This window comes from Syngnathus typhle, linkage group LG9 (genome assembly GCF_033458585.1).
Source record: "Syngnathus typhle isolate RoL2023-S1 ecotype Sweden linkage group LG9, RoL_Styp_1.0, whole genome shotgun sequence".
NCBI classification, from domain to species: Eukaryota; Metazoa; Chordata; class Actinopteri; order Syngnathiformes; family Syngnathidae; genus Syngnathus; species Syngnathus typhle.
Window position 1 is genome coordinate 11930272 of NC_083746.1, and position 25143 is coordinate 11955414.

The window sequence follows — 25143 nt, forward strand, 5'->3', positions numbered from 1 at the left end:
ATGGCAAAGTCTGAACAGCAATCGGCGGCAACTCTGGAACATAACCGCAATCGGCGGCAACCCGGGGACATGAACCGCAATCGGCGGCAACTCGGGGACATGAACCGCAATCGGCGGCAACCCGGGGACATGAACCGCAATCGGCAGCAACTCGGGGACATGAACCGCAATCGGTGGCAACTCCTGGACATGAACCGCAACCGGCGGCAACTCTGGGACATGAACCGGAATCGGCGGCAACTCAGGGACATGAACTGCAATCGGCAGCAACTCGGGGACATGAACCGCAAACGGCGGCAACTGGGGGACAGAACCGCAAACGGCGGCAACTCAGGGACGGAACCGCAAAAGGCGACAAAACGGAAAGCAGAGGCGCGCTCTGCGGCAAACGGAGAGTCTGAACCGCAACCGGTGGGATACGGAAAGTCAGAGCCGCAATTGCCGGCATTTGGAAGTCCGGACCGCGATCAGCGGCATTCGGAAAGCGGAGCTGCGGCAGCAGCAAGAGCCACCGCGCGCCGCAGCAGTGGGAGTGCGGCCAGGGACGATCGCGGGTCCGGCGCAGCTGGCTTGAAATCTGGCGACGCCCGCGAATCCTGCGACGCTGGGGTGGAGCCCGATGGCGGCCGCGAGTCTGATGGCGCCGGGAGGCTCTCCGATGGCGGACGCAGATTCAGTGTCGCTGGAGCGAAGTCCGACGGTGGCCGTGGAGCTGCTGACGCCAGAAGCACTCCAATGGCAGCCGAGGGTCCGGCGTCGCAGGATCGAAGTCCGATGGCGGCTGCGGAGCCCATGGCACTGGAACAAGCTCGGACGACGGACGTGGATTGGGCGTCGCGGACGGGAGCTGTTGGTGGAGGGGGGTCCAAGCACTGGTCGCTGTAGTGGTCGGATCATTCTGTCATGGATGGAGCAGGGCGACCAAATGCCGCTTGGACCAGGATTTATTGGAGGAACTCAAAAACAGACTCGGCAAACTGACATGATTTAACAAAATAACTAGAGGATTAAGCAACAGGGACGTGACACAAAGGACGTGAAGACATTAAACGACAACAGGAACCAAAAAGACATCAAGACAACAACAACACAATGATCCGACGGGGCGTGAGGGGCAGACAGGACTTATATACACGACAGGTAACAAGAGGCAGGTGAGAATAATCAAACTAATTATGAGCACACAGCAGGGGATGAGCAACACACAGACAGAAATCATGACAACAGACACGTAGTGGAACGGCTGGGGACAAGACGTGACACATCTGCCAAAAGGCTTTACATGTAACATGATGGTACAACCACGACGATAGTGAGAGAAGTAAATTAAAACACAAATTAGAGACACTAAAGTGGATAGAACATTAGCATGATAGGTCTATATGTAAAAATTATGTCAGCAGTAAAAGTGTTAAAACATAATACTAAATCAACTTGGCATTGCTGTATTCAAAACAAAGTGATATCAATAGTAATGCAAACTTAGTTTATTTGCTATTTCTTCCAGTTTATTTGTTATTGCTGTATTAAAATCATAGCTGTATTCAAATCACATTCAAACTTCCAGTTTATTTTTTATTGCTGTATTCAAATCAATCAATTCAAATGTTATCCTGGTCAAATTTCAGTTTTATTTTGTTTCTCTCTTGATGATTATGATAGTATTATAGGTATGGGTAGTGTCAGGATAGGAATGGATGATTATGATAGTATTATAGGTATGGGTAGTGTCAGAATAGGAATGGAGCAGGGCACCCAAATGTAGCTTGGACTAGGGTTTATTTAGGGAAAAGGGAATTGGAATGGAGCATGAAGGGAAACAGACAGGAACTGTCAAACTAATCTAACATCATCACAAAACACCAACATGACTGACTGACCGACAGGGAGGGCAAACAGAAAACGACCGAGGCAAAAACAGAAAGACAGGAACAACGAGAGAAGGAATAATCCGACCACTTCAGCGACCAGCGTCTGGACCAACCTCCTCCACCAGCTCCCGTCCGCAATGCCGGATCCACGGCCATCGCCGGAGCTCCTGCCAGTGGCGCCGGACTCGCGGCCGCCATCGGGATCCACTTTTGCGCCACCGCACCAGTGAACGTCGCCGGACCCGCGGCTGTCACGGGACCCGCGGCCGTCATCGGACTTCGTGCCAGCAACGCCGGACCCGCGGCCGTCGCCGGACTTTGAGCCACTGCTGCAACACGTGGTGGCTCCTGCTGCTGCGCACAGCGCAGACTCCGCGAATGCCACTGATTGCAGCCCCGCCTCCCGCATGTCGCCGATTGCAGCAATGACTCCACGAATGCCGCCGAGTGCGGTCCTGACTTCCCCGAATGCCGCCGAGTGCACGCCTGACTCCCTGAATGCCGCCGATTGCGGCGTGGACTCCCTGAATGCCGCCGATTGCAGCGTGGACTCTCCGAATGCTGCCGATTGCGGTTCTGTTTTCCCTTTGCCACTGTGCGGGGGTAAGACTTTGCTGCTGCCGGTTTGAGCTTTGCCACAGACCAGTGGGGTCATTTGGACTTGTGCGCCATTATAATGTGGTGAGCCATTAGATCAGGGGTCCCCAAACTTTTTCCTGTGAGGGCCACATAACCTTTCCCTTCTCTGATGGGTGGCCGGTGTCAGTTTGTAACAGAAAAAGTGTGACGATCGTAGGGGAGCTTAAAAAATGTATTGTTTTCCAGAAAGCCACACATAACCAAATAACGGTTATTTAATAACCCTTTCCAGGTTCTTTACAGAAAAAAAGTCAGGAAACAAATAATAACACTATTAATGAAATAAATAATAACTAAATAACCCTCTCTGAGTTCTTCACAGAAAAAACAGGAAATAAAAAATAACTAAATAACTCTCTCTGGGTTCTTCATAGAAAGAAAAGCCATGGAACATTAACTTTCTGTTGTGCCATGCACAATCTTAACAGATAAAAGTTCAGCTCAGTTGTCAGAGCAGAACCTCTCTGACACATATGAGCAGTCTCTTAAAGTTCTTGTGTTCCTTCCTTATAATCCTTTTGTAGGTTCCAGTAGGCTTGTAGACACCGCTGTCTTTTTTGTTAAAGTTTACTAGTGCGTCATAGTCTGGAGTAAAATTTGTTGTGGCAATTCTTAGGCGAGATCCAAGGTGTTGTTCCGTTTACCTCGATCTATGACGCGTTGATGTTGACATTCATGTGGCTGAACGTCACGTCGCGTACGTCGAGCTAAATTGGCCACTCACTTTTAAACGCTCGGCACTGTGTCCACCTTGCTTTTCCTTGGGCAACTCATTTTAATGGAAGGATTCCAGGGGAAATTTTGTGGGTGGCTTTAGCGCAAAACTGCATCTGAAGGCTCAGCGCGCGAATTACAAGAATGCTGTCGTCACAGCCCACGCTCTAAATTCGGGACTGATACAAATAGAGCGCGAGTGCGCCATGTCCGTACACGCACTTGTGAGTGTGCACCGAGCTTTCTGACACGGCTTCCGGTAGTAAATGCGCAGGCGAGTGCTTCCCCATCTACTGGGGAAACGCAGTCAATACAATTTGTTCAGGGTTGGCGGGCCGGATTAAACGGTCCCGTGGGCCGTATCCGGCCCGCGGGCCGTAGTTTGGTGACCGCTGACTGCCCTACTCCATTCCGATCCGTGACAGGTAGCACTGTCGTAATGTAGATTGTGTCTGGCAGTGAAACCCTTGATTGTAATCAGGACGGGACTAGATAAGCAGAATTGCTTCAATCCGCTTCCCTTTTCGACAAGTCACGTAAACGTGAAATGTGAAATGAAGCTGTAATAAGTGTGTTGTTTATGTACTTGGCAAAATAAACAAATCAAATAAAAACTACTAAAAGAGTTTGGTGATTTAAGGGCTTTTTGGGAATGAGATTTATGACAAACCGATCCACCCACTTTTGGAACTTGCTTCCTGTTTTCTTTTATTTTTCCATCTAGGCCTGTCTACGTCACTGGAGGCAGGTAGGCAAGCATTGTAATACTTATTGTTTCCTGGCTTGGTTTGTCACATTCTGTTGTCACCTAGTGTCTGAAATGATGATTCATTGCCATCAATATTCAGATGCACATTCCTAATCTTGTTCACTTCAACCGGTAAAAATTTGAAAGACAAGATTTACAGAAGGATTTCACCTTCTTACCAGCCAGTCAAGGGGCTCTATGTCAGACACACACATCGAGGAGGCTTACCATGGATCGTGTCGGCCGGCCCGCTGCAAGGAGGCTTACCACAAACCATGTGGGATGACCGGCTGCTCAGTGATGAGGCTTTCCGCGGACCGTGTCGGCTGGCCCGCCGTGCAGCGAGGAAGCTCTCTGATCGCCCCTGGCCACGTTCGCCGGTCTGTGTGTGTCGATTTCGGATAAATAACTGAGTGTGGTTGCTTAAAGCACTTAATTTTTGGAATAGGCGACGAAGGTAGTCATCCCCATATGTGGACTTCAGGGGAAATCTAAGTTGAATACATAACCCAGGGGTGTCCAAACTTTTTTCAATGAAGGCCACATACATAACCATATACGTAGGAGGGGGTGGGCCACTTACTAAAAATTAGGTAAATAGGCTTAAGTGTGTTAAAGTTAGAAAAATCAATTAAAAGTGGTCAAATACGTATGTTATATTGTTGAAATACAACACTGCATTTATCACAGCTTTGCATAAATTGATGATGATGATGATAGAACTTTATTCATCCCACAGCGGGGAAATTTACTTGTCACAGCAGCGTACAATAGTGCAAGAATACAAGTGCCAAATCTACAAAAGGATAAATAACAGACAAGGACAAAGACAAGTGTCACTAGTAGCGGTAGAGACAAAAACACAATTTTATCAGGCGCCACGCATGTTGGAGAGTCTGACAGCAGTGGGAATGAAGGACCTGCGGAATCTTTCCTTCCTACACCGTGGGTGTAATAGTCTGCTGCTAAAGGAGCTGCTCAGGGACCGTACAATGTCATGGAGGGGGTGAGAGGTGTTGTCCATGACGGATGTCAGCTTAATCAACATCCTCCTCTCACCCACAATCTCAATGGAGTCCAGGGGACAGCCCAGGACAGAGCTCGGTCTCCTGACCATCTTACTTAGTCTCCCCCTGTCCCGGTGTACTGCCCCCACCCCAGCAGACCACAGCGTAGAGCAGCAGTGGCCAACCCGCGGCTCGCGAGCCGCATGCGGCTCTTTGGCTGGTTTCATGCGGCTCTTTTACGTTCATATCAACATTTGTGTTTATTTTTCGTGCGTATTTGCTTGGTATTTTGGTCAAACGCGCATGCGCGTGAAGTGAAATCCCGCAAAGCAGGAGGGACAAACCCATTTGAGGAGTGTCAATTTCGCTCTCAAAATGGCAAGGAAAAAATGCACAGCTAAACGAATATATGACGATGAACACAGGGCAGAGCGATTGGTTTTGCTGGCTTTTTAATGAACGGCGACTGTGACTACGGGGGCCCATTAGGTCCAGAAAAGCTGATAAGACGCTAACCCAGGGGTGGTCAACCCGGCCAAAATGGCAAGGAAAAAATGCACAGCTAAACAAATATATGACGATGAACACAGGAGGTTTCTAACAGAGTTAAAGTTGTTTTTTGTTGAACGCTATGGCAAGCAATTCTGCCTGATATGTCGGACGTCATTAGCGCATTTAAAAGCTTCAAATGGTGAGCGCCACTTCAGCTCACTTCATGCCAATATCGATAAGGACTTTGCAAAAAGGACTGAATTTCGCAAGCACAAGTTTGGACACTTTGAAAAGTCAGGCAGAAAAATAGGTATAGTTTTTCAAAATAATTACGAAGCACTCAGAGACTGTCACACTTGCATTGTTTCAACTGGCTTGGAACATTGCACGGGCTAAAACTCTTGAATCTTGAATGAAGTGGAGTTTGTTAAAAGATGCCTCAGTGACGTTATTGAAATCTTGTCTCCTGAAAACGACAAACTAAAACGAATGGTCTGTCCCGCCACACATAGTAAGTGAAAAAACTTATTGTGTTTTTGTTTGTGGAATTTGTTGAACTGAGAGTTTGTCTGTGTGAGACAATGCACACAATGTTCATTGTTGAAAATGTGGTCTGTGGTTTTAGTACTGTAGGAGTCAATTTGTCATTATCATGTTGGTGCGTGACATAATAATAATAATAATAATAATAATACATTCAATTTATATAGCGCTTTTCAATAACTCAAAGACGCTTACATGGAATAAAAAAAAAAAAGACTGGAGGGGGGGCGGGGGAGAGAGACAGTAGGTTATAGTTAACAGGACATCGGTCAGCAGTGCAAAGGGGATGGATGGAGGAGCAGGAGGGGCGGGAGCGGAGGTTGTTGAGGTTGCCAGTACGGGAGGTGGGGGTGACAGGGGGTTGGTAGGCCAAAAAGAGAAGATGAGTGAGCCATCGGGGAAATCCCGGACAGATGTAGCGGCGAAGGATCCCAGCCTCGTGTGGAAGGAGCAGTGGACCAGGTGGTGATGCCAGTCGACCTCGACTGCACCCGCTCGAACGGCAGGCCCCAACGCACCACGGCGGCACACAGCAGAGCCACGGTTGGCGAGCCCGCAGGGAGTGGAGCCCGTCCCCCGCGGACGCCGGACGGAAAGCCAGAGAGCCGGGCCAGAGCTGCTGTCGAGTCCGCAGCAGGCGGCCACAGGCTCCGAGTCGGGAGGCAGGAGGGTCCGGTGGTGGTTTTGTCCAGTTGGCTGTTGGCTAGCTGGCTAACGTAGTTGGTAGAGGAGACAGATAGGTGAGAGCGGAGCTGCGGGGATGCGAGGTGGACGGAAGACACGAGAAAAATAAAAGAAGAGACGGGTGCACTGAAAACGGGAAAACGAAAAACAAGTAACGGACACGGTCCGGGACAGAAGCGGCAGTGAACAAATCTGACGCCAGCGTGCTCTAACCCGGAAGACAACAGACGGTGGGGGAGGGGACAATTGACATAATTACGACATAATAATGTCACACACTAAATTTGGTTGAGCAGAAGTGTGTGCGTGTGTGTGTGTGCGTGTGTGTGTGTGTGCATGTTTGTGTGTGTGTGGGGGGGGGTGTTCATGTGTGCTCATGTGTATGATGTGGCTCTTTGCGATGACACAGTAAAAAATGTGGCTCTTAGTCTTTCACTGGTTGGCCACCCCTGGCGTAGAGGATGGCAGAGGCCACCACAGAGTCATAGAAAGTCCCGAGGAGAGCCCTACACACACCGAAAGACCTCAGTCTCCTCAGCAGGTGGAGGCGACTCAGGTCCTTGTACAGGGCGTGGGTGTGATCAGTCCAGTCCAGTTTGTTGTTAAGGCGAACACCCAGGAATTTGTAGTTCTCCACAACCTCAATGTCCGATCCCTGGATGTTCACCGGAGTGAAGTGGGGTGCTATCCTTCCGAAGCTTACAAACATTTCCTTCGTCTTGCTGGTTTTCAGCTGAAGCTCGTTGAGCTCACACCAGCTGACAAAGTCCTTGATGACCGTCCTGTATTCTAGATCGTTCCCCTCCGAAACATATCCAATAATGGCCGTGTTATCGGAGAACTTCTGGATGTGGCAGTGTGCGGTGTCGTGGGTAAAGTCCGAAGTGTACAGGGTCAAAAGGAAAGGAGAGAGCACCGTACCCTGGGGGACACCTGTGCTGCAGCGCACCACGTCAGACTCACAGCAGTGTAACCTCACAAAGTGCGGCCTGTCGGTGAGGAAGTCTGTTGTCCATGCAGCCAGGCGCTGGTCCACACCCACCTTCTCCATCTTCACCCTGATTAGTGACGGCTGCATGGTGTTAAAAGCGCTGGAGAAATCGAAGAACATGATCCTCCCAGTGCTCCCGATGTCCTCCTGGTGAAGCAGTGATCTGTGCAGTAAATAAATCACTGCATCGTTCACTCCAAAACCAGGCCGGTAAGCAAACTGCAGGGGGTCCAGCTGCGCTCTCACCAGTGAACGCAGGTGACCCAGGATGATCCTCTCCATAGTCTTTATCAGATGGGAAGTCAAGGCAATGGACCTGAAGTGGTTAGGCTCCTTGGGGCGCGGCACCTTCGCTACGGGGACGACGCAGGAGGTCTTCCACAGGGCTGGAACTTTGTTCAGGCTCAGGTTGAACAGGTACATGACCACGCCACTCAGCTGGTCCGCACAGTCCCGTCTGGGCCTGGGGCCTTGCCTGCCTTGATCCTTCTGAGGTGACTCCTCACCTGAAGAACTGTAAAGGAGAGGGGGGTGTTGGAAGACTGGGGTGGTGGAGTGAAGACTGAAGAGTGTCTTCAGCGGGTCAGAGGGGGTTGGTGAGCGGGCAGGGGGGCTGGAGTGTCGAAGGTGGCAGGCTGAGATGCGGAGTGGGGGGGGGTCAGGCTGGGGAAGGAGAGGGGTGAAGGGGCGGGGGGGAGGCGGAATCAAATCTGTTGAAGAACAGATTGAGTTCATCCGCACAGTCCTTGTCCCCACCAGCTAGTTTCCGATCAACCCCTTTAACCATGGCCCGAGATGGATTGCAGACCCCTCCAGATGTTCCTTGAGTTGTTAAGCTCCATTTGCTTCTCTAGCCTCCTCCCGTAGTTCTCTTTCCCCTTCCTGATCTTCAGCCGGAGTTCCTTCTGGACTCTACGCAGCTCCACCACGTCCCCCAAACCAAAGGCTCTCTTCTTCTCATTAAGCAGAGCCTTTATCTCAGAGGACACCCAGGGTTTGTTGTAGGGAAAACACCGGACCAACTTGGAGGGCACAGTGGTCTCCACACAGAAATTAATGGAGTCCGTAATGCAGTGGGTCACGCTGTCAATGTCACTGCCATGGGGGCTACAGACTGATTCCCAGTCTGTATTTTCAAAGCAGTCTCTGAGCCTGGCAGTAGATTCCTCAGACCACAAAATCACAGACCTCCTCTCAGGTGGACGTTGTTTCACCACCGGGGTGTAGTCTGCGACCAGATGGACGAGGTTGTGATCCGAGCGCCCTAGTGGGGGGAGAGGGGATGAGGTGTATACATCCTTGACATTAGCATACAACAGGTCCAAAGTTCTATTGTTTCTGGTGTGGCAATTGACATATTGCGTAAAGGTGGGGAGGGAAGAGGCCAGGGAGGCATGATTGAAGTCCCCGGAGATGAGGAGGAGGAGATGACTCTGATTGATTTATTCATCCGTGACGAATGGTGTCAGGACTCTGTAGTGGTATGCAAGCACTGCTCGCCACTGGCGGAGTTTGTGATCATTAAGTGCCGTCCTTTTTACCTGCCAAGGGAATTAACTGCGATTCTGCTTGTCGCGGTATACATCCCGCCTTACAACATCGAAGGCGACAGGATCGCGGCTCTTAGTGAACTGTACCAGGCTGTCAGTGAACAACAGACGGCGCACCCTGACGGTTTCACCATTTTTGCTGGGGATTCTAATCATGCTAACCCAGACATGGGCAAACTATGGCCCGCGGGCCACATCCGGCCAACGGGGCCTTTTAATCCGGCCCGCCAAACCTGAATAAATTGTATTATTAATTTTTTTGGGGTCATTTTCCCTGCAATTACTATGTTTCCCCAGAAGATGGGAAAGCGCCCGCCCACGCATTTACTCCCGGGACTCGACCTACGTGTGTGAGAAGACGTTCAGCCACAGGAACGTCAACAAAGCCCGTCACAGATCTAGGTTAACGGACCGACACCTCGGCTCTATCCTAAGAATTACCACAACAAATTTTACTCCAGACTATGATGCACTAGCAAAAAAGGGAAACCAACAATACTATTGATTTCTTTATTTAGATGTATTCTTTCACTGATTCTTCAAGATGATGTATTTGGTCAGAATGTTTGCCGTTGGATGTGATTTCGCCTCATTAGACAAACATAATTCATAAATCTGCCCTGCAGGCGCTGAAGTGATGGAAAATGTTATTCATCATAACAGTGTAGTATTTAATAAGAATCACTGATAGTAGTTTTTTGGTGAAATATTTTTTTAATGCTGTTAATAAATGCATTTGTTTTCAAAAAGCTTTTTTTAATATTATTATTATTATTTAGTATCTACTAAAAGTAAAAACCTTTTATACAATGACCTTTACATGTCATTTATATTACTTTACACAAACACTACATCCATCTGCTCCTGGTTCGGCCCCCCGGTCAAAATTTAGAACCCAATTCGGCCCGCAAGTCAAAAGGTTTGCCCACCCCTGTGCTAACCTGAAGTCTGTTTTTCCGAGGCTTCACCGGCATGTTAATTTTCCAACACGTGGTGACAGCTTCCTGGACCTGGTCTTCTCTACACATAAAGGAGCTTTCAAAGCCGCCCCCCTCCCCCATCTTGGACTTTCTGACCATATCACTGTTATCCTTTTGCCCGCATACAGACAAATGGTGAAAGCATCCAGGCCGGTTCGCAAGTGGGTAAGGATGTGGCCTGAGGGGGGCCTCTGATGCGCTTCGAGACTGCTTTGGCACTACTGACTGGGAAATGTTTAAGCAGGCGGACACGTGCAACGATCGGACGGACATAGAGGAATATACTGACTGTTTCCTCTTACCTCACGAAGTGCATTGATGATGTGACCCACTCGAAATTCGTCACTCGGGCTAACTGGAAGCCATGGCTGACAGGGGCTGTCCTCCGGCTGCTGAGGGCCAGGGACAAAGCCTTCAGTGCAGGGGATGAGGCTGGCTTGAGGACAGCGAGGGGCGACCTGTCCCGGGGCATCAAAGAAACGTAAAGGGCGTTCGCTTGCTAGAGAACCGCCCACTTCAGGGACAGCAGGGACGCACGGAGCCTTTGGCAGGGCATTCAGACCATCACGGACTACAAGCCTGCGCCGCGGAGCTGTGAGGGCAGCATCCGTCTGCTCAACGATCTTAACCACTTCTTTGCTCGCTTCGACGCTCAGAACAGCACTTGCTGAAGACCCCTCCACACAAGCAGCCCCTGTGCCTCTCTGCCGATAGCGTGAGGAGGGCGCTTGCCGCTATCAACACCTGTAAGGCGGCGGGCCCGGACAACATCCCAGGTCGAGCGCTGAAGGACTGCGCTGGGGAGCTGACGGGTGTCTTCACGGACATCTTTAACATTTCTTTGTAGCAGGCCATCGTCCCTTCGTGTTTCAAGGCTGCCACCATCATACCTGTGCCGAAGAAACCTGCTCTGTGCTGCTTCAATGACTACCGCCCCGTGGCACTGACGCCCATCATCATGAAGTGCTTTGAGCGGTTTGTCATGGAGCACATCAGATCCATTCTCCCCCTCATCTTAGACCCCTTCCAGTTTGCGTACCGAGCCAAACGGTCCTCTGAGAATGCCATCTGCTCTGCCCTCCACTCGGCCCTCACTCACCTGGAGAGAAGGGACTCGTATGTGAGATTGCTGTTTGTGGACTTCAGTTCTGCCTTCAACACCATTGTGCCACAACGACTCATCTGCAAACTCGACAAGCTGGGCCTCAGTACCTACCTCTGCAACTGGCTACTGGACTTTCTCTGTCAGAGGCCTCAGGTGGTACGTGTTGGCAACAAAATCTCCGCCAGCATCACGCTGAGCACGGGGGCCCCCCAAGGCTGCGTGCTCAGTCCGCTGCTCTTCACCCTGCTGACTAGGGGTGTAAATCGCGGGTTTTGTAACGATACGATATCATATTGATACAAAGAACTACGATACGATATTTGCCGATATCTTAAAGCCTGCTGCGATTCATTCACGATATATCACGATATAGTGCTCTACAATCGATATATTTTTTTTTTAAATAAAAAATATAGAACAATATCCTGATTTATAACAATTCATACGCAAAATTAACAAGGTACTGCAAACTCTTTATTTAGGAAAGAGTATTGTAGTATACAAAGTGCTTATTTTAACACTGAACTTTGATGTCGTGTTTTATCTTTAAATGTGCGGCGAGATTTGTGCTCCCTGAATATTTGATCACCGCATGGCAGGATTTACAAACTGCACGTGTCTTGTCCGTTGACTAGCCATAGCACCAGCCCAGGAGCCGCGTACTAGTTGTCGACTCCCCTTTCACGTGCTTGCTCTGCTCACAACACAACAACGCCGTGCGCACTGCTCCCAGAAAGAGGAAGCAAGCAACAATGAACTGGATTTCAAAATAAAGTCGCCTCTAATGTCCGAGGTCAAACACGGCGATATAAATCGATGTTTACGTTTAGCATCGATGCCAATAAATCGTAGAGCATTATATCGATTACTCGATGTGTATCGATGAATCGTTACACCCCTACTGCTGACGCATGACTGCACTGCAACTTACAGCAACAACCGCATAGTGAAATTTGCTGACGACACGACTCTGGTGGGTCTCATCACCAAGGGTGACAAGACTCAATACAGGTCGGAGTTTGACCTTCTGACCACGTGGTGCAGGGACAACAACCTCCTGCTCAACGTCAACAAGACCAAGGAGATTGTTGTTGACTTCCGGAAGGGTCACATCCAACACCTGCCGCTGACCATCGACGGTGCTGTGGTGGAGAGAGTGAGCAGCACCAGGTTCCTGGGGGTGCACATCAGTGAGGATCTCTCCTGGTCCACCACTGGCGAAGAAAGCCCAGCGCCGCTGTACTTCCTGTGGAAAGTCAGGCGAGCAAGTGCTCCTCCGGCAGTCATGACTACATTCTACCGTGGCACCATTGAGAGCGTCCTCTCCAGTTGTATCGCTGTTTGGGGTGGTAGCTGCACTGAATACAACATGAAGGCCCTGCAGCGCATAGTGAACACGGCTGGTAAGATTATTGGTGCTTCACTCCCCTCCTTGAAGGACTTTTACACCTCCCATCTCACCCGCAAGGCGACCACGATTGTGAGTGATGTGAGTCACCCCGCTCACTCTTTGTTTGATCTTCTGCCCTCTGGGAAGAGGTACAGGAGCCTGCGCTCCCGCACCACCAGACTCACCAACAGCTTCATACTCCAGGCTGTTAGGATCCTGAACTCTCTCCCCCCTTTTGCGTAGCGTCCTGTACTTTTGCGCTATATTCTGACTGTCTGCTGTATGCACACTTGCTCCATTTTTGCTCCTCTTATTTATTATGTTATTTGTTATTTATTCATCACTCTTATTTATTCTTTGTTTGTGCCTTCTTTCTATTTTTTTGTGTTTTTTACTTTTATGTATATTGTGTACTATGTCTTGTCACCATGGGATAGTGGGAACGTAATTTTGATTTCTTTGTGTGTCTTGGCATGTAAAGAAATTGACAATAAAGCAGACTTTGACTTTGATAAAAAGCTTTGGTAGCTCATTCTCAGAATAGCAGCCTCAGATTTCTTCTTAGACATAAGATTTACAGTTCAGAGAAAAAAACAAAGGGGAAAATGGTACGGGGATACGTATTTCAAGCTTGTTAAATATTTAAGTTATTAGGCTTAGCATCATATCTATTAATGTTCGTTTGAAATGGTTATCAACAGGGCTGTGGACTCGGTCGGATTTTTGCACCGAGTCTGAGTCCGGCCTCTTGACCATGAGTCCGAGTCCGAGTCCGGCTGTCCATTTTTTCTGTTAATTCATGTGACTGCTTAGTTTTTTTTCAAGGCTAATCTAGATCAAAATCTAAATAATTACAACAGTTTTGTGATGGCTTTGTCTTTATAAACGAATACAATAAACAGATACTTTCAAGTTCTAATCATTAATTACACCATTATAGCTCAGACATTTATCTAAACACAAATAATTAGTGACGACCCCTTATTTGGAAAGCGAAAAACCCATGTCGTACGGCGTCAGCACTATGTTGTTTTCAATAAAAACATGAAGAACTCACGTTTGTGTCAGTCAATTTTAATTTTTATAAAGGATTATTCTCATTTGATGTCTTTAAATTCATCCGCGTTCTGCCATTGAAGCGGGGTGCATTCAAAGACCCCCCAAATTGCCCCCCAAGATGCGATTTATACTCCGGAGCGATTGATATATGTTTTTTTTCACATTTTTGGGCCTTTTATGGCTGATGCGACTTGTACTCCGGAGCGACTTATAGTCCGAAAATTACGGTAATCAAATTCCCCATGAATAGGATGTGATCATATACTGTAACATGCTTCCAGCAAGATTATTTTTTTATTTGCAGTCATTTAGAAACTCCTTGCTGTATTTGGGAGGACGGTAAATGACAGCACCGATCACAGGAACAGCCACACCTACTTAAAAGAAAGTGCCACCGTTTACTTTTTAAAAATAGTAGCCTTTCCTCTACCACAAAACGAAGTTCTTCGAGTGTCCAAGTAAGAACATGCAGGCAGTAAAATTTCAAGCATCGCACTTCGCTCACGGGTGGCAGTCCAAGTCTCCATCAGGCAGAGGAAATCCATTGGAAAGATAAACGATCTGTTTGTCAATCACCAGGCGATTAACATCGCCATCCTTGTGAGAGCAGCAGGTTTGCGTGACTCTTCTGTTGGGCAAGCTCTGTGAAGGTCCCTCAAAAACTGATCCACGCCGCATCGGGGGACGCACGCACAACAGCACAGCCTCCATAGGAGAGACGATTGGTAGAAGGCAAGAGTCGAGAGGGTCCAGAATGCAACACGATGAATAAACCAAAACATTAAAAAAACAACTAGTAATAAATACTAACAAACTGGCTCTAAAAAAATAATTAGAACAAACAATAAATACTAACTGTAATGGAAACAACTGTACTATAACCCTGTTTCAAACTTTTCCGATTTGGTTCAAATAAAATGGACTCCTTTGGTTTTGCTGGTGATTCAGTTTTTTTGAATGATCGATTCAAGCCTATATTATTGGGTATGTATTCAAGACTCAACATGAAAGTGCATTACACAAATGATGTCCAATAGGGGTGTAACGATTCATCGATACACATCGATTAATCGATATAATGCTCTACGATTTATTGGCATTGATGGTAAACGTAAACATCGATTTATATCGCTGTGTTTGACCTCGGACATTAGACGCAACTTTATTTTGAAATCCAGTTCATTGTTGTTTGCTTCCTCTTTCCGGGAGCAGTGCGCGGCGTGTTGTGTTGTGAGCAGAGCAGGCACGTGAAAGGGGAGTCGACAACTAGTACGCGGCTCCTGGGGTGGTGCTATGGCTAGTGTCCAAAAAGATGAGGAAATTTGCTCCCCTTTAGGCTTCAAATCATTCGTTTGAAAGCACTTTGGATTCCAAAGAAAAGATGGCTCAACGGACAAGACACGTGCAGTTTGTAAATCCTGCCATGCGGTGATCAAATATTCAGGGACCACAAATCTCGCCGCACATTTAAAGAAAAAACACGACATCAAAGTTCAGTGTGAAAATAAGCACTTTGTATACTACAATACTCTTGTAATTTCCTAAATAAAGAGTTTGCAGTACCTTGTTGATTTTGCGTATGAATTGTTATAAATCAGGATATTGTTCTATACTTTTTATTTCAAAAAAAATATATCTATCGTAGAGCACTATATCGTGATGTATCGTGAATGAATCACAGCAGGCTTTAAGATATCGGCAAATATCGTATCGTGATTCTTTGTACGATATGATATCGTATCGTGACAAAACCCGCGATTTACACCCCTAATGTCCAACCAAGTTTAAATCTCAATCATATGGTTTTTATGAGGCCACTTTTGGCCTGATGTTAAATATATAAGGTATAAACATTAAAAGGAACCAGGATCTAAAATACATCATTTATCCATTTTAGGCTTTGGTCCAGACCAGAGGGACAAAGTACAAGCGTGTTCATATGTTACAAAACAAGACCTAAGACATGGACCTGACCAGCAGCAGGAAGCTTTCAGAAGTGCTGTATCTGTGCCACATATGTCATCTGAGTCAATAGATTAACTACAAGTCTGACTGCAGCTCAAGATAGCGTTCCATGAATGAGTGCTTGTTTAAGAAAATGAAGCATGTTCTAGGTTTGTTTTGATCAAATTTTAAGGCCTTGTAAGATACTCAAATCGGATTTTGTTTTTGTGCATATGTAATGTGAGGATGTACTTTGTTTTTTGTAGGTCTGTATGTGTGGAGCAATACAGAGTACCGTATTTTCTGCACTATTAGGCGCACCGGATGATAAGGCTCACCTTCAATGAACGGCCCATTTTAAAACTTTGTCCATATATAAGGCGCACCGGATTATAAGGCGCATAAAATAGAAGCTATACTGCAACAAACTGAGGTTGACTAGGGTTGCGGTATGCATCCACTAGCCAATAACCAACGAGCCCTCTGTAAACCATCACGTTTCTCAAACGATCTCCTATAAAATGATCGGAACTGACTAAAGTTCCATCTAACGCATTGGTACTACTTACCTATGTTTCCCTTCCATATTGATCCGTAGATTTACTCGAAACATTAACAGAGCAGCCTATTTTGACATGAAATAGCCTGGTGCGTATAGCAGCTATCGTTTTAGCATTAGCCATCCGCAGATTCCCATGAGCCTCAGCTCGCAATCTCCCATGAGCCTCAGCAAAGTGTAAACAATCGCGTTTCTCAAACGATCTCCTATAAAATGATCGGAACTGACTAAAGTTCGATCTAACGCATTGGTACTACTTACCTATGTTTCCCTTCCATATCGATCCGTAGATTTACTCGAAACATTAACAGAGCAGCCTATTTTGACATGAAATAGCCTGGTGCGTATAGCAGCTATCGTTATAGCATTAGCCATCCGCAAATTCCCATGAGCCTCAGCTCGCAATCTCCCATGAGCCTCAGCAAAGTGTAAACAATCGCGTTTCTCAAACGATCTCCTATAAAATGATAGGAACTGACTAAAGTTTGATTTAACACATTGGTACTGCTTACCTATGTTTCCCTTTCATATCAATCCGTAAATTTACTCAAACATTAACGTAGCAGCCTATTTTGAAACGAAATAGCCTCGCGGGTACAACAGCTATTCGGTGACGCCCCCTGACTACAGTTGCCGTTATGTTGGGAAGCGATGCGACCTTGTAATTTACTAGTCGTACTGAAACGTACTGAAACATTTTGGCAGAGCACTGTGTACAGCCAGTATGGATCAACAAATTCATCAATTGATCCATATAAAAGGCGCTCTGCATTATAAGGCGCACTGTGTTTTTTTGAGTAAAATGTGCGTTTTTAAGTGTGCCTAATAGTGCGGAAAATACGGTATATATTTTCAAGGCAAGTGTAAATTGCAACTGACAGAACCATGAACAGAAGTGCATTTTAATGGGCGGCATATTAATCGCCCACCCCCCTGTTGTGTTTTTTTTAGTAAAATGTAAGTTTTTAGGTGCGCCTAATAGTGCGGAAAATACGGTAACTCATGGGAACACGCTGTCAATAAAAGCATTAGTATAAACAAAAAAATCCCTTTATTAGCTTCCAAGTGGAAGGTTATGCTAATGGAGCTGTTAAAATTACTATAAAATCTAAACTCTTTTCCTGGATACAGTCTTTAAACAAAGAAAAATGCAAATATAATATATGTATATTTTTAACAATAAAATCTGTCAACATTACACTACAGGTAACAAGATAACAGTTTTTCACACCCATTTTGTGCGCTCTTCAAAATCCATCAAGAGTCAGACAGAGTCATTTGCCAAACTGATAGAGGATTAAGTCCGGAACACGGTCTGCCGCCAAACACCAGTAGCAGGTCAGGCAAATGCTGTGATATGTCGTCATCCTCTTCTTCGAGGAACTCCTCCTCCGTGCAGCTCCAGTGCTTACTAAATGCTTTATTTTCAAATGTAAGAGAATTTTCTCCCTGATGCACATTTTTTTCCAATAAGACACTTTTGTCCAGTTCTGTTGCATTACTAATAGTTTTGAGGTGGCGTTTCTCTAAAGTGAACGTTTGAAGCTCTATAGCACCCTCTGACCCTAGAAAAGTGAGCGGGGCAGGAAAACATTTGTTTTGGAAAGGCTTACATTTTTCATATTGCAGCTTCGGGTGGGTCTCTGAGCAGATGCTGGTGGTGTCGGCTGTGTACTTGGGACCCATACCAATACAACAGTGGTGCATCTTATCCGGAGAGCTTGATCCTGGCATTGTGTTTATTTGCCACCATGTATGAGTGGAGAAGTTGTACCTCCATAAACAGTTCTTTGGATAGTTCAGGCTTTCTCCACCTCCAAAAAGAAGCATGCTGTCCTTGTAGGCTACCACTGAGTGACCAATTAATTTTGAGGGTCCGGACCTGGGGAACATATCAATAGGTGCGTTTAGGGCATTTGAATTTTTTCTTGGGGTGTACGTAGTTATATTTATGCCATCACCATGTAATCATTTGTTTAAGACGTACGCGAGAATTTAAACACCACTACTCCACTTGTCAATTATTCTATTAGCCTAAAAAAAATAGTACATATCTGGTAAATGGTCAATTATTCTATTAGCCTAAGAAACATAGTACATACCGTATTTATTCTAATTATCGCCCATATTCTAATAATGGTGTGTGTTAGCAATGACATAAATAAAAAACATTGATACCTCTAATTATCGCCCATGCTTCTCAAAATTCCCCCCAAAAATTCCTCCGCAACCGCATGCCAACGTCATTGCGAAAGTTTAAATATGACTGATTTGACGTGCCTTTTAAATTGGTTTTCTCCATAAACTGATACAATTACACTCGTCACTCCGCTACAATATCCTCACACAATTACGTTATCGGGGCGTGCGCTCGAACAAGACAATCGCGATAACATGACGTGCGCAACATGTGATGTGCGACGGTAAGGTGTTGCATCGAAGGAGCGTCAATTGACGCACCCCGCTGTTAGAGGTAGATCAAAACAGCCGCTGTTCAAGTGTTAAGAACACCAGTGAGATGCAGCTATTGCATACTACATAAGGAAAATATACATACTATCGCCCATTTCAGTGCCCCTTGGTGATCAGACAATAAGTGTTCTCTATTAATCGCCCACCCCCTTGTTGGACATAAACCCTGGGCGATAATTAGAATAAATACGGTATCTGGGAAATGGCATTTGAGTGGTGCCGAATGGTGTCCTTACACTAAATAGAGCTTTAACTTTGTTTAACCCTAAAGTCTTCTCACTAACTTACCAGAGTTCAGCCAGGCCTGTTAAAATTGTTCACATCAAACAAGGGCAATTTTGTCCTTTACGGTAACAAAATCATCACAGGACAAAGGTACGGTGGCTGAACTAACAAACACTTTGGTCACAGTTATCTCTCCACTGACTGTGGAAACAAATTGAATGCAGAAATATTCAGTGACATCAACATTGCAACAAAGATGTCCTGTGGTCGCACGAAAACCTAGGCTTTAGTTGAAAACGTGTTGGCACCATTTAAACAAGGATGTTTGTCAGCAAAGCTTGAGAAAGCCCAGTATTTCAGCATCTGTTCGGATGCATCAAATTCTGGCCACACGAAGGTGTTTCCTTACACCGCTCAGTATTTGGTGAATTACCGTCAATTTCGGACTATAAGCTGCAACTTTCTTCTCAAATTTTGAACCCTGCCGCTTATAGTACGGTGCGGCTTGTATAGGATTTTTTCCGGGATTTTTGTGATGACTTGATCACTTTTATACACTCGGAAGAAGGCTGTGGACCGTTGTTGTGTGGCACCGCTTTGCTGGCCGGAGAGATATGTGACACGGTCACTGGGGTGAAAAGTGGTGTGTTGATCGCATGTCCATCCGCCAGGCAAATAGTGCCGTATAATTCACACAAAGAAGAGAGAACGAGATCAAGACGGACGTTACTGAAAGGAAGCATTTATACACAAACCGTCATTATGGGGGACAAAAGAAATGCATTATACCGCTTTTAAGTTAAAGGCAGTCGATTTGGCCCATTGTTGGTGACATCGTGTTGTGTCACCCTTTTCTTTCTTTATTTCCCAGTCGCGTCTACTCTGGAGCTATACGTGTAGCTCGCTAGTTTAATGTAACTTAGCGCTTTGTGCATTAAAATGACCATGAACAGACCCTCATCTGGAAAATGCTAGAAGAAATGCATAAAAGCAACGACAAAAAAGACTGAGAAAGTGTGTGGTGAAGAACATCTAACGCTATTCCAATCGGACACTGACGAGGAAAACTTCGATGGTTTCAGTGCACAGGAGGAAGATGAAGACGGCTCTTTTTTTTTTACTTTTACTGGTACATTTTTTTAACCAGACCTGTTAGTGCTGTGCTACCGTGTTGCTCCTGTGTTACCGCCGCGTCTCAGTGACTTTTACCGGTATGTTTTTAATCCAGCCCTATTAGTGCTGTGTTACTTCCGTGTTGCTGCGGTATTACTGCCGTGGCAGTGTTTGGAAATGTTAAGGTATGTTATTAAAACTTTAAAAAGGCTTTCTGTGTACCGTCTTTCTTTGTAGATAACTCGCGTGCACACTTCCGTGTTGCTGCGGTACTACTGCTGCGTCACAGGCAGCTTTTAGAAAGACATGTTAAAGTACGTTATTAAAACTTTAAAAAGTCTTTCTGTGTACTGTCTTTCTTTGTAAATAAATCAAGATTCAAGATTCAAGGGTTTTTTTCGCCATGTTTGAGCGTGCCAAACAAGGAATTTGACTTCGGTAAATCACAGGCTCTGTTCAACATTTAGGTGACTAACAACACTCAGGACATGTGAAGAATGGCAAATATTCTCAAACATCCCCTGATCTTAAACTCGGGCGCAAGTGCGGCTTATAGTCCGGTGCGACTTATATAAGAAAAAAAACAAAATATCCCCGAATTTTAGCTGGTGTAGCTTATAGTCCGGTGCGGTTTATAGTCCAAAAATTACGGTAAATTGAATCCAAATAGACTTATCTGTCTACTACTGTATGTACTGTATGTGCCCAGTTATTTTAGTTATATGTCCTTCTATGTATTTGTTTAGCCAAGAGCAGCAAGCAGCAGAGGCACAGGCAAGCACAAGCAAAGCACCCACCACACGCTAAGCAATCAGGTAAGCTGTTTGACATTACACTTCACATTGCTACATTTGGTTATTCTTACAGACAGTGAAAAATGACATTACTTGATTTTATTCCACATAAGCAAACAGAACCCATTATTTATTCCCCCTTTCCCCCCAACACTGCCTCCAGGTGTCCACAACAACAAAAAATGTTGAAAATAAACTAAAAATAAAGAAGGCCTGCTATTAAATAAAGCGATTAACTAAATAAATAACTAGTAAGTGTCATTTTTACTAATAAGAGCTATACAACTGCAGCGTAGAAGGGTGATTTTTATCTTGGGTTAGATTTGCTTACAAACAAAAAGGTCGATTTGATGGTCAAAATTTACAGGATTTTTGTACACAAGTGGCAACCCTAATTGGCATTGGGTCTTGGACTTGAATGATATCACAGCTTTAATCAAGTCTGTATAGGGTCGAAACCAGAGGATAAACGTAACTTACTTAGTTTTGAGTGAACTCCAAGTGTAGGTGGCAGGATTCCATTTCCAGAAATCTCTCTGCTCTCTCAAGCCTTTCAAACCACCAAACAGGTACATGCAGCTCTGGTAGACCATTGCAGAGTGACTGTGTCTTGGACCTGGGCTAACAGATCCCTGGTCCAAATTGGTGAGCAGCGACCAATCCATGGTTTCTGTAAGGCAAATAGACACAAATATTAACTCAAAGAATACAGTGATCCCTCGTTTATTGCTGATAATTGGGTCCAAGATAGGGCGATAGGTGAAAATCCGAGATGTGGAATCAATATTTTTACAATATCCGCACAAGGCTTTTATAATTTTGTTTTTAAACACTTTATTGTATTTTTAAACACTTTATTGTATTTTTAAACAATTTGTTGTATGTTAAACACTTTTAAACACTTTTAAACACTTTAAACTTAGACTGACTTTTAGAAACAGGATAAATAACAGACAAGGACAAAGACAAGTGCCACTAGTAGCGGTAGAGACGAAACACAATTTTATCAAGCGCCACGCATGCTGTAGAGTCTGACAGCAGCGCGAATGAAGGACCTGACTTTTAGAAACATTTAGACATGCCCACGCGCTGGTCCGCGGTGTCGTGCATATCCAATGCAGAACTGCACACGCTAATCAGTGCTGATCGCCACCTATGCCCTTGTTATCTGCAGTGGATTGTCTGCCTCGATACACGTATGCCTGCCACCTGGTTCTGCTATGTCATCTGATTCCCGTTTGGCTGATCCACGTTGTAGCGCGATGCATGTTTCCTGAATCACTGTTTAGCGAAAGCCTGTCTTATGATCTGCTCTGGACTCTATTTGGCTCAACCTTCTTTCTGCCTGTTCCCGACCACGAGCTTGCTATGCCGGTCTGCTTCGCTGAGGCGCACTTGCTGACGGGCTCGTCTGCTTGCCTCGTCGTCCTGCCTGCCGGCATTCCAGCCCTCCTTGTCTCCTTTAAACTAAATAGCCTGTTATTATTATGACTACTATTATTATTATTACCGTAATTTTCAGACTATAAGTTGCTCCGGAGTATAAGTCACACCAGCCATAAAATGCCCAAAAATGTGAAAAAAAACCATATATAAGTTGCTCCGGAGTATAAGTCGCATTTTGGGGAGGAATTTATTCGACAAAATCCAACACCAAGAACAGACATGAACGAGAAACAACAGGCTAAACGATACGGTATGCTAACGTGACAAACACAAACGAGGAGCTGAGAACGGGCCTGACGTAACATTCAGTTATTTAAAAAAAACTATTACATGAATAACACATTTATAAAACCATCTCTGTCACTCCAATTCATTAGATCCATCGATCGTCCTTTGTCAACAATACCGTGTGCCGCGGCGCAGTTCAAATTATTCCACAGGCCCATACAACGATATATAAATTATATTATATATATATTTTATATAGGCGGCTCGGTGGCGCACTTGGGTAGCACGTCCGCCTCACAGTTAGGAGGGTGCGGGTTCGATTCCACCTCCGGCCCTCCCTGTGTGGAGTTTGCATGTTCTCCCCGGGCCCGCGTGGGTTTTCTCCGGGCACTCCGGTTTCCTCCCACATCCCAAAAACATGCTTGGTAGGCTGATTGAACATTCCAAATTGTCCCTAGGTGTGAGTGTGAGTGCAAATGGTTGTTTGTCTCTGTGTGCCCTGCGATTGGCTGGCAACCGGTTCAGGGTGTCCCCCGCCTACTGCCCGATGACGGCTGGGATAGGCTCCAGCACGCCCGCGACCCCAGTGGGGACTAAGCGGTACAGAAAATGGATGGATGGATGGATGGATATATTTTATATATATATATATATATATTATATATACTATCACATAGGCGGCTCGGTGGAGCACTGGGTAGCGCGTCCGCCTCGCAGTTAGGAGGGTTCGATTCCACCTCCGGCCATCCCTGTGCGGAGTTTGCATGTTCGCAAAAACCCATGACCCTCAGCTCGCAATCTCCCATGAGCCTCAGCAAAGTGTAAACAATCGCGTCTCTCAAACGAGCTCCTATAAAATGATCAGAATTGACTAAAGTTTGATCTAACGCATTGGTACTACTTACCTATGTTTCCCTTCCATATCGATCCGTAGATTTACTCGAAACATTAACAGAGCAGCCTATTTTGACATGAAATAGCCTCGCGCGTATAGCAGCTATCGTTATAGCATTAGCCATTCGCAAAAACCCATGACCCTCAGCTCGCAATCTCCCATGAGCCTCAGCAAAGTGTAAACAATCGCGTCTCTCAAACGAGCTCCTATAAAATGATCAGAACTGACTAAAGTTCGATCTAACGCATTGGTACTACTTACCTATGTTTCCCTTCTATATCGATCCGTAGATTTACTCGAAACATGAACAGAGCGGCCTATTTTGACATGAAATAGCCTCGCGCGTATAGCAGCTATCGTTATAGCATTAGCCATCCGCAAAAACCCATGACCCTCAGCTCGCAATCTCCCATGAGCCTCAGCAAAGTGTAAACAATCGCGTCTCTCAAACGAGCTCCTATAAAATGATCAGAACTGACTAAAGTTCGATCTAACGCATTGGTACTACTTACCTATGTTTCCCTTCCATATCGATCCGTAGATTTACTCGAAACATGAACAGAGCAGCCTATTTTGACATGAAATAGCCTCGCGCGTATAGCAGCTATTGTTATAGCATTAGCCATCCGCAAAAACCCATGACCCTCAGCTCACAATCTCCCATGAGCCTCAGCAAAGTGTAAACAATCGCGTCTCTCAAACGAGCTCCTATAAAATGATCAGAACTGACTAAAGTTCGATCTAACGCATTGGTTCTACTTACCTATGTTTCCCTTCCATATCGATCCGTAGATTTACTCGAAACATTAACGGAGCAGCCTATTTTGAAATGAAATAGCCTCGCGGGTACAACAGCTATTTGGTGACGCCCCCTGACTACAGTTACCGTAATGCTGGGAAGCGATGCGACCTTGTAATTTACTAGTCGTACTAAAACGTACTAAAACATTTTGGCAGAGCACTGTGTACAACCAGTATGGATCAACAAATTCATCACTTGATCCATATATAAGGCGCACGGACTATAAGGCGCACTGTTGACTTTTGATAAAAATTTAGGTTTTTAGGTGCGCCTTTTAGGGCGGAAAATACGGTACTTTATTTGATTTTTTTTCTCTCTATTTTTCATGTTTTGAATATGTCCAAGATAAAGATATCAAAGCATGTGAAGTGATCAACTATGCTAAAAATAACATGTGGTCAACTATACTTGTAAGTAAGTGATGTGTTAATGATCAAGTAAAAATTTGTGAAAAAAAACATACAGTGCCTTGTGAAAGTAATCGGCCCCCTTGAACCTTTCAACATTTCGCGACATTTCAGGTTTCAAGCATAAAGATATAAAAGTTTAATTTTTTGTCAAGAATCAACAAGTGGGACACAATCGTGAAGTGGAACAAAATTTATTGGATAATTTAAACTTTTTTAACAAATAAAAAACTGAAAAGTGAGGCGTGCAATATTATTCGGCCCCCTTGCGCTAATACTTTGTAGCGCCACCTTTTGTTGCAATTACAGCTGCAAGTCGCTTGGGGTATGTCTCTATCAGTTTTGCACATCGAGAGACTGGAATTCTTGCTCATTCTTCCTTGCAAAACAGCTCGAGCTCAGTGAGGTTGGATGGAGAGCGTTTGTGAACAGCAGTCTTCAGCTCTTTCCACAGATTCTCGATTGGATTCAGGTCTGGACTTTGA

General features: G+C 45.5%; 1 protein-coding gene across 2 annotated transcripts in view; it reads right to left on the bottom strand.

Moving 5' to 3' along the window:
- Nucleotides 1-2709: 2709 nt before the first annotated feature.
- si:dkey-3d4.3 (leucine-zipper-like transcriptional regulator 1) overlaps nt 2710-25143 on the bottom strand; it is a 43102-nt gene continuing 20668 nt past the window's right edge. The window contains exons 7-9 of one of the 2 annotated variants that reach the window (XM_061286589.1): nt 21361-21550; nt 17890-18158; nt 2710-4354 (exon numbers count right to left, since the gene is read on the bottom strand). In XM_061286589.1, the coding sequence (XP_061142573.1) occupies nt 4236-4354; nt 17890-18158; nt 21361-21550 (578 nt within the window). In that variant the 3' untranslated portion in view covers nt 2710-4235. Of the gene's footprint in view, nt 4355-17310; nt 18159-21360; nt 21551-25143 lie in introns of those variants that run through there. The other variant, XM_061286588.1, reaches the window with a different exon arrangement.